General features: G+C 37.8%; 1 protein-coding gene across 1 annotated transcript; it reads left to right on the forward strand.

Moving 5' to 3' along the window:
- Positions 1-429: 429 nt before the first annotated feature.
- tmem184c (transmembrane protein 184C) lies at positions 430-11,683 on the forward strand. Its single transcript, XM_088343103.1, has 10 exons — positions 430-931; positions 2,341-2,471; positions 2,553-2,589; positions 2,700-2,905; positions 2,981-3,055; positions 8,402-8,495; positions 8,573-8,685; positions 8,764-8,863; positions 10,687-10,858; positions 10,939-11,683. Exons 1-10 carry the CDS (start codon positions 815-817, stop codon positions 11,232-11,234), a joined length of 1,341 nt encoding a protein of 446 aa, XP_088199229.1. The 5' UTR covers positions 430-814; the 3' UTR covers positions 11,235-11,683.
- Positions 11,684-13,704: the final 2,021 nt, after the last annotated feature.

Below are 13,704 nucleotides of genomic sequence, written 5' to 3' on the forward strand. Positions count from 1 at the left end.
TAACTGTTATATATACTATATATAATTTCTTCATATCAAAAACTTTGCGTTTTACAAGGGTGATTAAAAAGGTTGAAAACTTCTAATTTAGACGTATTTTTACAGGAATAAGTAATCCAGACAGGTCAAAATTCACATTTCAAAGTGATTTTACTCCCTCTCTGGAAACCTGATGCATGTTCAAATCAACATTTTGCAGATTTGCTCTCATAAATTCGTGACAGTTCAAATATGACTTCGAACAGATACATTTTTGAGGTTTTAAACTGAGCGCTTTCTATATGAATTAGCGATTGTTAATAAATATTGCCATCTACTGGAGAACGAGCCTCACTATCAAACCATCCAGCCCCTCCTGTCCTGTTTCAATTTCGTTCGATTCGATTGGCTTTCGAAAATAATCCACCCAATCACACATTAGCTAATAACCCGGAAGCAGGAAGTAGCCACCAGGAGAGAAGTATAATATCTTGAAAACTTTTATGCTTCGTGGCATATAAATCGGTGTCTATCTTATTTTGATTGTTTCAAAAGTGAAAAATTACCCTTTTCGTTACAAAAGAGATTCGATAATGGATTACGAGTAAGCCATTTTAAAACAAAATAGGAAATCGTTTGTTTACATGGCAAAATGACTGTCAAGTTAGCTTAGCCTAGCCACCGGGCTGGGTAAATTAAAGTCACATGAGTTGACAATTAAAATGTCTCCGGAACAGTAACGAAGACTTACTAAGCTTGTGTGCCTGGTGTTCAGCAAGCTCCGCCATTCGAGTTCCGAATATTATTCCCCAAAGACTACAGTCTTCATGTCACAATGCCTTGTTCTTGTGGGAATTGGAGAAGATGGATTCGACCTTTGGTGGTTTTGCTTTATATTCTACTGTTGCTTGTGGTCTTGCCGCTGTGCATCTGGGAACTTCAGAAGTCGGAGGTGAGGGGGATCAAACACGTTTCATTTGTGATTTTGTATGTGGACATATCACAAAAACTACATCAACAAATAATTAACACAAAGAAACAACAACATATTTAGACTTTGAATTGTCTCATTGATAACAACGTAGTGGACCTTGTTTACAACGACATTAGAGCGTCGGTTCAGGATAAACACGTGATGGAGACTTAAAAGAGAAAAACGAGATTAAAAGTATGTCAGGATAAATAGACTAAAGTATTCACAAGGTTAATGCAAGACTGGTTTACGTTGAAGGTGCACGTGAATTACACAATTAAATGTACAATACACTAATATGAATAACCTATATTATATTTCGACAATATCTGTTTATTATTGCAACATCTATTGCAGCCTGGTCATCCTGGAAGGGGGATTACCTCATGTGTGGTCCCTTCTCATGGTTTCTTCATTTTCCTCATGTTGATTTCTTTGAGTTTTTCCTTGCCCTCATGTATGTTTTAGATCAGAGGATGGTGTCATAGTAATCTGTGGTTTGCAATAATCTTTGATCTGTGCAGCCCTTTGAGACTCTTTGTGATTAAGGGCTATACAAATAAACATGACTTGACTGCATAACCAATAAACCCTAATAGGCCGAAGCCTTTAAATTCTTAACCCTATAACAATTTGTCTTGCAGTCAAGACAATCAAAATTTAAAACAGGAAAAACAAAACCCTTCACTCCCCCTAAAATTATATTTCAGGCCTGCAATTATACTAAAATTGTCATTGATAACAACGTAATGAGCATTGTTTACAACAAGATCAGAAGTGGCACTCTCGGATAATCTTGAAATAAAGACTTACAAAAAAGGAATACAAAATATACAGTGGCAAAAGCATTTACATGGTAGTGCTTGGAGACTGATCTAAGTTCTAAATGCATTGTATCAATATTGCAATTTAAAAATAGTGCAATGACGTTAGCAGCAATACAATTCCAAAATAAATCAAGAAAAAATATATTATTACCAATTTTTCTATACAAAAGCAAGATATATATATATATATATATATATATATATATATATATATTTATTTATTTATTTATTTATTTATTTTTCAGTCTTGCGCGCTTGTTTTAGTCTTTTTCCCTACGAACCGAGCGTTCTACTTCTTTCGCATGAAAATGGCACCCCCGCCACCGGACTTACAGGTTCTATTTTACGGAAACATTTGATATAATCAAATAAGATCAGCATAATCGTCAAATTCAATTGCCACTTTTTATCATTCAGACTGGTCTCTGACAAAGCAATTATATCAAAATGTATATCTAAATTATTTACACATTCTTGACAGTGTTTAATTTTTTTTCCCTGTAATAATTTAACTTTGTTGACTCGTTTGAATATTTCCCTCCTTTTTTTCCTTCATGGTAGGTTGGAACTCATAACAAGGCATGGTTCATAGCCGGGATTTTTGTCTTCATGACCATCCCCATATCTTTATGGGGCATCTTGCAGCATCTTGTTCACTACACTCAGCCTGAGCTTCAGAAACCTATTATAAGGTAAAGACACATTATAGCTTTTATATTATCCCATAAATGGTTTTCTTAGTAATCTTTTACTTCCCTGTTTTTCTATGATAGGATATTATGGATGGTGCCAATCTACAGCTTGGATAGTGTGAGTTGGGTTTTTTTGAAGAAAAAGTTTTGCACGCTAACATTTGATAGGAGTTGGTAGCTATTCTATATTGTTTAATGCAAGTGGTCAAGTAATTTGCCTTCTCACAGTGGATTGCCTTGAAATACCCCCACATTGCCATATACGTGGACACTTGCCGGGAGTGCTACGAGGCCTATGTTATTTACAACTTCATGACGTTCCTGCTAAACTACCTGGAGAACCAGTACCCAAGCTTGGTCATGATGCTGGAGATCCAGGAGCAGCAGAAGCACCTGCCACCGCTCTGCTGTTGCCCACCTTGGCCCATGGGAGAGTGAGTTGACTGCATTAGCAAGCATTGTCTACTGTTTTAGTTTACAGTGAGTGAAATGTTTCCTCTTCTCCTAAGGGTTTTGTTATTAAGGTGCAAGCTGGGAGTGCTGCAGTACACGGTGGTTCGACCTGTGACAACGGTCATCGCTCTGTAAGCAACCTTTTTTTTTTTTTTAATTCACTTTGGTTATTAATTTTGATGTAATTTTGGATTTTATTATATTTTCAAAGGAACAGTGTGAGCTATTTGGCACATTAAGTCATGTTTATTTGTAATGCCCTTAATCACAAGGAGTTTCAAAGGGCTGCACAGACCACATATTATTGAAAACTACAGACTATTATTACACCAACCGCTGATCTAAAACCTACATGAGGGCAAGGAAAAATTCAAAAACCTTAACATGAGGAAAATTAAGAAGCCTTGAGAAGGGACCGCACATGAGGTAATCCCTCTTCCAGGATGATCAGGCTGGATGTTGCGATAACAAACAATACACAGATATTGTCAACATGAAATATAGGTCATTCATAAGGTATAGAATAGAAGTGTGTTTTAAGCCTAGATTTAAACAGTTCAACTGAGGTTCCAGATCAAATCTCAGGGCAGAGCATTCCAACACATGAGGGCCCAAATGAACACTTTCGAACCTGCTGTTCTCTTCTTGGGTCTTGGGATCACTAGTAGACCAGCATTTTCAGAGCGAAGGCTTTGCACCGGAACATAAGGGGAAATTTAATCTGAAAGATATGAGGGAACAAGTCCTAGTTGTAACTTAATTCACTGAAACAAACAATATCTACTGAAATAATAAGCAAACATTCATGAACTATGATATAAACGTGCATTTTTTTAAAAACACCATGTTAAGAAATTCTCATTTTTTTTACCTAACAGGAGCCTCACCTACAGGCAGCTGACATAATTGTTGGCCATCTTGGTGCTACGAGTCCCCAAAAGCTAAAAACCTTGCGAAAATTCTGGGGAAAAAACTAAGAATGAAATGATGTTGTTCGGTCACTTTGAGTCTTCGTAGTTTTAATTCTTCCTTGCGTTTGGTAGTACATGTTTTTGGTTGCACTGCACAACATGGTAGCGTGTATTGGTGAAATGATACACGCTGTCCCGTTAAACAAGGGATGTAAAGAATATTTTAACGGATACAAGGTACTTGTTTAAGTTTTTGAGCAAAACCTTTTAGAGAAAAGATTGAATATCTTGGGAGAATATACTGGACTGTCTCAGAAAATTAGAATATTGTGATAAAGTTCTTTATTTTCTGTAATGCAATTAAAAAAACAAAAATGTCATACATTCTGGATTCATTACACATCCACTGAACTATTTCAAGCCTTTTATTATTTTAATATTGCTGAATTTGGCTTACAGCTTAAGAAAACTCAAAAATCCTATCTCAAAATATTAGAATATCATGAAAAAGTATACAAGTAGGCTATTCAACTAATCACCTGAATTATCTAATTAACTCGAAACACCTTGCGAGGGTTTCCTGAGCCTTAAAAACACTCAGCTTGGTTCAGTAAACTAAATCACAAGTATGGGGAAGACTGCTGTCCAGAGGACCATCATTGATACCCTCCATCAGGAGGGTAAGACACAAAAAGAAATTTCTCAAAGAGCAGGCTGTTCACAGAGTGCAGTTTCAAAGCATATCCACAAAAAGTCTGTTAGAAGGGAAAAATGTGGCCGGAAACGCTGCACAACCAAGAGAGATGACCGCAGCCTTAACAAAATTGTGAAGAAGAGCCGCTTCCAGAATTTGGGGGAGCTTCAAAGACAGTGGGCTGAAGCTGGAGTCCAGGTATCAAAAGCCACAGTTCACAGACGTGTCCGGGAAATGGGCTACAATAGCCGTATTCCCATGGTCAAGCCACTTCTGAACTCAAGACAACGGAAGAAGCGTCTGACTTGGGCTATGGAGAAGAAGCACTGGACAGTTGCAGAGTGGTCCAAAGTCCTCTTTTCAGACGAAAGCAAGTTTTGCATTTCATTTGGAAGTCAAGGCGCCAGAGTCTGGAGAAAGGCTGGAGAGGAGCAAAATCCAAGTTGCTTGAAATCCAGTGTGAAGTTCCCACAGTCAGCAATGGTTTGGGGAGCCATGTCAGCTGCTGGTGTTGGTCCACTGTGTTTCATCAAGTCCAGAGTAAATGCAACTGTGTACCAAGAGATTTTAGAGCACTACATGCTTCCATCTGCTAAAAAGCTCTACGGAGATGAGGATTTCATTTTCCAGCATGATCTGGCACCTGCCCACAGTGCCAAAACCACCAGTAACTGGTGCACTGACCATGGCATCACTGTCCTTGATTGGCCTGCTAATTCCCCTGACCTGAACCCCATCGAGAATTTGTGGGGTATAGTTAAGAAGAAGATGAAAGACACCAGACCTGCAAATGCAAATGAGCTGAAGGCCGCTATCGAAGCATCCTGGGCATCAATAACACCTCAGCAATGCCACAGGCTGATTGCCTCCATGCCACGCCGGATTGATGCAGTAATCCGTGCAAAAGGATTCCCAACCAAGGACTGGCCCTGTTTGCGATCGTGCATCTCCCCTCCTTGCACTCTCTGCACTCACCCTAAGAAATTCCCAATATCTACTGAAATAATAAGCAAACATTCATGAACTATGATATAAACGTGCATTTTTTGAGGACTTTGGACCACTCTGCAACTGTCCAGTATACTGGACTGTCTCAGAAAATTAGAATATTGTGATAAAGTTCTTTATTTTCTGTAATGCAATTATAAAAACAAAAATGTCATACATTCTGGATTCATTACACATCAACTGAACTATTTCAAGCCTTTTATTATTTGAATATTGCTGATTTTGGCTTACAGCTGAAAAAAACTCAAAAAACCCTTTCTCAAAATATTAGAATACTTCCTCAGACCAAGTAAAAAAAAAAATTTATAACAGCAAAACTAAATCAAACATTTGAAAATGTCCATTGATGCACTCAGTACTTGGTTGGGAATCCTTTTGCACGGATTACTGCATCAATCCGGCGTGGCATGGAGGCAATCAGCCTGTGGCATTGCTGAGGTGTTATTGATGCCCAGGATGCTTCGATAGCGGCCTTCAGCTCATTTGCATTTGCAGGTCTGGTGTCTTTCATCTTCTTCTTAACTATACCCCACAAATTCTCGATGGGGTTCAGGTCAGGGGAATTAGCAGGCCAATCAAGGACAGTGATGCCATGGTCAGTGCACCAGTTACTGGTGGTTTTGGCACTGTGGGCAGGTGCCAGATCATGCTGGAAAATGAAATACTCATCTCCATAGAGCTTTTCAGCAGATGGAAGCATGTAGTGCTCTAAAATCTCTTGGTACACAGTTGCATTTACTCTGGACTTGATGAAACGCAGTGGACCAACACCAGCAGCTGACATGGCTCCCCAAACCATTGCTGACTGTGGGAACTTCACACTGGATTTCAAGCAACTTGGATTTTGCTCTTCTCCAGCCTTTCTCCAGACTCTGGCGCCTTGACTTCCAAATGAAATGCAAAACTTGCTTTCGTCTGAAAAGAGGACTTTGGACCACTCTGCAACTGTCCAGTGCTTCTTCTCCATAGCCCAAGTCAGACGCTTCTTCCGTTGTCTTGAGTTCAGAAGTGGCTTGACCATGGGAATACGGCTATTGTAGCCCATTTCCCGGACACGTCTGTGAACTGTGGCTTTTGATATCTGGACTCCAGCTTCAGCCCACTGTCTTTGAAGCTCCCTCAAATTCTGGAAGCGGCTCTTCTTCACAATGTTGTTAAGGCTGCGGTCATCTCTCTTGGTTGTGCAGCGTTTCCGGCCACGTTTTTCCCTTCCAACAGACTTTTTGTGGATATGCTTTGAAACTGCACTCTGTGAACAGCCTGCTCTTTGAGAAATTTCTTTTTGTGTCTTACCCTCCTGATGGAGGGTATCAATGATGGTCCTCTGGACAGTAGTCAGAATCAGCAGTCCTCCCCATACTTGTGATTTAGTTTACTGAACCAAGATGAGTGTTTTTAAGGCTCAGGAAACCCTCGCAAGGTGTTTCGAGTTAATTAGATGATTCAGGTGATTAGTTGAATAGCCTACTTGTATACTTTTTCATGATATTCTAATATTTTGAGATAGGATTTTTGAGTTTTCTTAAGCTGTAAGCCAAATTCAGCAATATTAAAATAATAAAAGGCTTGAAATAGTTCAGTTGATGTGTAATGAATCCAGAATGTATGACATTTTTGTTTTTTTAATTGCATTACAGAAAATAAAGAACTTTATCACAATATTCTAATTTTCTGAGACAGTCCAGTATATATACAACAGTAGTCTGACGCATATAGTCTTTTTCCTCTGTGTAGAAAAAGACTAACCGTGTTACTTTTTTGTTGTGCAGCTATATTGTCCTATATTTTTATCACCATTTTCTTAAAAAATACTTAATATTAGCAAAAGAATGAATGAATGAAAAGTTTATTTTGAACATTATAAAATAAAAACAGGATAAAAACAATGACTCAACAACAAAAATCTTGTTAACATGTTCAAAAAGGGTGGTAAGAAGCAGCTTATTTTCCCTACCCCTCCCTATTAATTAGATTTTACAGATAGCTCCTCTTGTGTCTAATACAACAAAATATCACAGATATACATATTACATAGGTCAGATATCAAAAATTATAATAACAATAGTCACATATTTTATAGACTAATCATCATAGTACCATCTATTAACGTTATAATGCTACTAGTCACTAAATATCACTGACACCAATGATAATAAATTATAATAATAGTTATGAAATAATAACAGTAACAATAACAACAAGGTTAACTATAGCTGTAAACACAGTATTTCCAATCTCTAGTATCACTCATATGCTGTTTTCTTCATCTCTGTATTCTGTTAGTAATGTTTTTATGTATTTATATTTGGACATTTTTTTTATCTCATCTTGTTAATTGTTCCAAAGTTTGACTCCACACACACACATACTTTTCCTGGTGGTTTTCACCTTTGGGATTTTGAATTAACAACAGCCCATTAAGTTATTTAAAAGAAATATTGAGCAGTGGAATTAAACATTTTTTGACTATTTTGCTACTGTTTTTTTTTTGTAAAATAAAAAGTATTTCAAATCAGTTAATTGTAAAAACGTTTATATGATTTATTTTATTGTTTTTGTAGTGCAACCTTAAAAATCTTAATGAACAAAATAAGTTATTAAATTTATTTCCCTCATGAGCAGATTAGTATATAAAAAAATTGCAATCTGGTGCCCCCTACTGATGTGGATAAATGTTCCTCGGCTGATGACTGGCAGAAAGTAAACATTTTGAACAATGGCATGGATTTTGCTAAGATAAAATTGTACAGTTTTCCACAGCACACTACACAAGGTTTCACGGCACACTTTTGTACCCGGGCACCCTGGTTGAAAACCTCTGATCTATTATTTATTAAATTATTTTTATGTTATTTTCTTGTTAGCGTATGTCAACTATGCAACGTATATGACGAAGGCAACTTCAGCTCTACCAACGCTTGGACCTACTTGGTTATTGTCAATAACATGTCCCAGCTGGTAGGTTCCCCTCCACGTTTATTCAATTCAAGATACTTTAAATCTCTTTATGTCATGTAAATTTGATGTCTGTCTAGTTTGCCATGTACTGCCTGGTGCTGTTCTACCGGGCTTTGCGGGATGAGCTCAGTCCCATCAAGCCGGTTGGAAAGTTCCTGTGCGTCAAAATGGTCGTTTTCGTCTCATTTTGGTAAACAGAATTTGTATCTCTGATTTCCGTTCTTTTCTATTTGGAGAGTTCTCAATGTGTAGCGATTTGATTTTCCAGGCAAGCTGTGCTCATCGCCTTACTGGTGAAAGTGGGCATCATCTCGGAGAAACGGACGTGGGACTGGCAAAGTGTGGAGGCCGTGGCCACCGGGTTGCAGGTAAACAAATCAAGCGCATAAGTTTTGTTTTGCATTTGTCTAGTGCTTGGAATTGCTATCCACTTTTTTAATTTCTTAGTCCATTGATTGTTGTCAAGTCCAAAATGTTCAATTGTTAACTATGATTTAGCCTGTTTGTAGTTTTTAGCCTGTTCACTCTTATTGTACCTTAACATAATGAGTTTTTAATTTAGCATGCCCTTAAAAAGACATTATGTATTATTTAGCGCCTCCTAGTGGTAAAAAAAAACTTTATAAAAAAAAAAAAACAATATTGATTTGAATAATACCCACAACTATCATATACACGTGCATTTTTTAAATACTTGTAAGTTCATCTATTTGTATTTATTTTACATAATATGAACTGACGAGTTTATCCGCCATCTTCTTGCTATGGGTACCCCCAAAGACCTAAAACCTTGTAAACAGCTGGGAAAAAAAATATAAGAAAAATTATGTGGTTTGGTCACCCTGAGTTTCCATAGTATGTATTCATTTTTGTGCTTTGTAGCACTCGTTTTCGGTTGCTTTATACAATACAGAAACATCTAATGGTCAAATATTAAACACTGTCCCTTTAAAACATGTATTTTTTAACACATAACAGTTGAAATGAAAACATGTTACTGTATCCAATTAGGTTTTGAATCAGAAAATTCCTTTTGAGACCATGGCAAGAAGGTAAGAGAATGTAGGTCTATCCAATTTCTCACATAGCCGTTAAGTTTTTTTTTTTTTAATTCATAACATTCATGCAAAAAAAATAACAAAAATTGGAGATATTTTTATTAGAATAGCAATGACTATATGAATTTATGAACAGATAATCGTGCAGTTATATACAGACACTCCCCTACTTACGACCATTAGACTTACTAAAAATGGTAGATCCGATCATTTTTTTCATGTTGCAAAATATCCGGACTTTGCTGTAAGTTAGATTTTGTATTGTGTGCAACTTTTACTGAGTACAGGACATTACTGTAGTTTTTTTTTTACCGCCGCTACCGGCATGTGGTGGCGCTGTAAGAGCTCACCCAGCATCCACCCCGAAGAAATCCGGCTTCCTCTTCCTAATTTGTGTGTAAACATACTATACTGTATCTCCAGCGCGCTAAGAACTTTGACATTTTTATTGTTTCATATCTTGGTATGGTTGGTGTAAAGAGGTCAGCTGTTTCTTTTGAAATGAAAGTGTAATAAGAAAGATTGATGCGGTTGAGAAAATGGTTGGATCGGAGGATGAAGCTGCCTAACTCTTGAAGCCCATCTTCCACAGGTTAAACTTCACTTTATTTATCTTTATAGAGGATATCATTTTATAAAATGTTTATTTTTAAGCACAAAATACAGGTTACTTATACAAGCCTTAAACATACTTATATATAATAAAACAAAATATAGCACTGAAGCATCTTACAAACAAATTCAACTTACGATCGTCTAGTTTGTTAGTAGGGCAGCGTCTGTGTATGTAATTTTTTACTTTTATTACATAAAATATCTTGATAAATGAATGCATAATGGAAAATGTAGCCCATTTAAATGTAGCGGAAACTGTGGACAAGAATGGCACCAAATTAACATGTTTTTATTTGTAGCACACTTAAAAAACATTTGACATATATCAGATGACTGACTAACCACATATGGTCCAACCAGAGTTAGCATCTCGGTTGATGTAGTTATTATTATTATTTTTTGACTCGTGTTCACTTACGATGTTTTTTCTCATCTCAGAGCAAGGAATCCAGAATGTATCCGTCTTCGTTTTGCATCAGTGTGTCCTCACGATGGGTATGTCCGTTTCTGGCTTTCAGGACTTTGTGATCTGCGTGGAGATGTTCTTGGCGGCCATCGCTCACCACGTAAGCTTTACGTACAAGCCTTACATCCAGGAAGCAGAGGAAGGCTCCTGCTTTGACTCCTTCATGGCCATGTGGGATGTTTCCGATGTGAGGGCCGATATCTCAGAACAAGTCCGCAACGTCGGTGGGTGACAAATCACTGAATCACGACACCTCGGTTCCCTTTTGAGGGGTATATTCATTTTTTTCTGTTCAATTTCACAGGGCGGACCGTCATGGGCCGTCCTCGGAAGCCATTTTTCGGCGAGGCGAATGACTCGGGAGAGCGTTCGGGCCTCCTCTCATCCGCATCCCAGGACGCAATTGGTGAAGCGGCCTCCGATCCGCCGTCACCCGGGGGACATTACCAAGGCATGGGACGGACGCCACACTCCATGTCCGCGCCCGCCTTTCTCGGCCAAGCGGAGGAAGACCAAAACGAAACAAGCCAGGATCACAATGACGACAACAGGGGATGTGACGCCGGAGCTAAAGAGGCGGATCTCATTGATGTCAATTAGTGTGGGCAGGACCCAGTGACTTGGCCAAAATCTATCAATAACACGACAGTTGCAGGAATGTTCAGCGAGGAAAAGACATTCTAGGTTGGTTCCCACAACTGTTTGAAATCACATCTTAAAGCTACAGCGCCTTAGCCATTTAGCCTCATCGGTTACTTATTTTGCAGGGATATACAAGTTACTCAGTGGGTGTTGTTTGTCATGTACTACAAAGTGTTTAAGGACCACACTAGAAGATAGTGGAATATAATGAAAATAAAATTGTATTAAGGACAAATAACACTACATGGATTGTTTTTGAAGATTCCATCTAAAATATATTTTTGAATCAAAAACTCTACAATACTGAAAAAACATGTTTTATCATGCAGTGTATTTTCAGTGCAGTTCCTCATTCTAATGCCTTCCATAGCTTTTTTTCAATAAAATCAATCATATAACTGAACAAAGTGTGATTTGTTAACGCACTGGGTTCCTACGGGCACGTGAAACCCTTGAAAATGCTTGATTATTATTGTTGTTTTTAAGGATAGAAAAGTGCTTGAATTTTGGGTTAAGTGCTTGTAAACGCTTGGAATTGTTGCCATGTATCACAACAAGTCTGCTTAAAAAATGACGTTGACACTGCTCTCTGGCTTCACTTTGCAATTGCATTTCTTCCCTCATGAATAACTGCAGCAGGCATCAATTTGTACAACATTGTCCTGTGCTGGTAATCGCCCTTGAAGGGTCACGCCCGAGAGGAAATGTGCATGCTAAACCTGAATAGGGCTTTATGAAATGTGTAATAGTGCGAGGATTACGCATCAAGTATGGACATTTGTTATGGGCCATGCAAAAGATTGAGGTAGCATTTCCCAGTGGTAAATTGTTATAGGACTAAGAACTAATAAGAACTTTTGCACAAAAAAAAACTTCCTGCAACTGAGAACGTAATCTTCATGTCACAGTCATTCTGCCCGTTTTGGGGAGGGATTTGTCCCAAAAATATTTACGCACGTTTCAGATCCACATATCTATTTGCGATTTACTCAAACTCTACAACGGATGTCTTGATAAATGCACCAGCAAGATTAAAAATCAGATATATTGGTGGCTCTGCAAAACACATGATTCACAGCGGATTTCTTTTAATGATAATGGAATGATTTAAAAATAGGCTTTGAAAGTGCTTAAAATGTGCTTGAACTTGGCAATGGAAAAAGAAGCACAAACCCTGTTACCTGTAAACCTAAGCCAATTGCTCCCAATATTAACGATTTAAAGTCCCCTTATCAAGCAATAATAAACTTCATAAAAAAAAACCATTTACTCACAGCAAAACAGACTATATAGAATAAAAAACAGTTTATTTGTGAAAACATATATTTTTGAAAGAATGAAAACTTAGAAGCAGACATTTTACAAATAACACAATTCTTTAAGCATCTTTCTTAGCTCTTTCCTCACTTGCAGTGAATTTAGTGTTGCTTATTATCATCAAAGTGCAGGATTTGGCATACGCCATTCATTCTACAGATCGTTTTACTCAGTAACAAATATGTCACAATTGAGTTTGATTTGCATCAAAGATATCAGGATCAGCAGTGTCATGACAAAAATTTAAAGGACACCAGGGCAAACAACTCTAAAAAGTTGCCTGCCCCATTTTTCCCAACTTGAAACGCAATAAGACGACTAATCAAAAAAAAAACTGTTGCAAAGTATTAAGGATTGATAATCAGAATATATAACTGAAAAACACTTTAAAATTAAGTTTATTATAAATCTACTTAAAACATTCATTGCATGTAAATGACATCGCTGTTTTCCATCTGCCATCAGTATGTACCTCTAGTTACTCATCTTCATTCATGCAATGTTTGCGTCGCATCGTCTGCTACGAGCCACGTGAACTCTTTCCACGATGCTTTCAATGTACATTTACGTTTTGTAGCGTTATAAATTTTGTTAGCTTCTTTTGAATCTTTCTTCTGGGGTTGAGGTTTTGGCTTGATTCCTAACCACTTATCGATTTTTCTTGTGTTCTCTGTGCGTCTACTTTGGAAAATGCTATGCAAATGTACGACCTTATAACGCTCGGGAAAGTCGGAAGTACAAAGTTATTCGATGAAGGCTTCTGATTGGCGGCCGAGTATGCAAATTTCCAAACCGAACGAAGATTTCGAAATCGGAATAAAGCAAACATTTGATTTTGGGATAGAAAAAAAAAAATCTGGAAAAAGTTGTCCGCCACCCGGGCGGAGACGTTTTGTAAGCTGTACGCCCGACGTAAAAGATGCACGCCCAGGGCGTACAGGCAGACGTTATTTCAGACAATGGTATCAGTTACCATCATCTTCCAACACTCTATGTACTTTCCTCACATGGCTAAAAACCTTTCACTGTTGGCTTAAGAGTGAGGAAGGCCGAGAAATACGATGAAAAATACATGCTTAATCGAAGATAACACCTGGATTAGAGCCAAAAT

Source organism: Urocampus carinirostris, chromosome 8, assembly GCF_059441175.1.
Source record: "Urocampus carinirostris isolate Australia breed hairy pipefish chromosome 8, RoL_Ucar_1.0, whole genome shotgun sequence".
NCBI lineage: Eukaryota > Metazoa > Chordata > Actinopteri > Syngnathiformes > Syngnathidae > Urocampus > Urocampus carinirostris.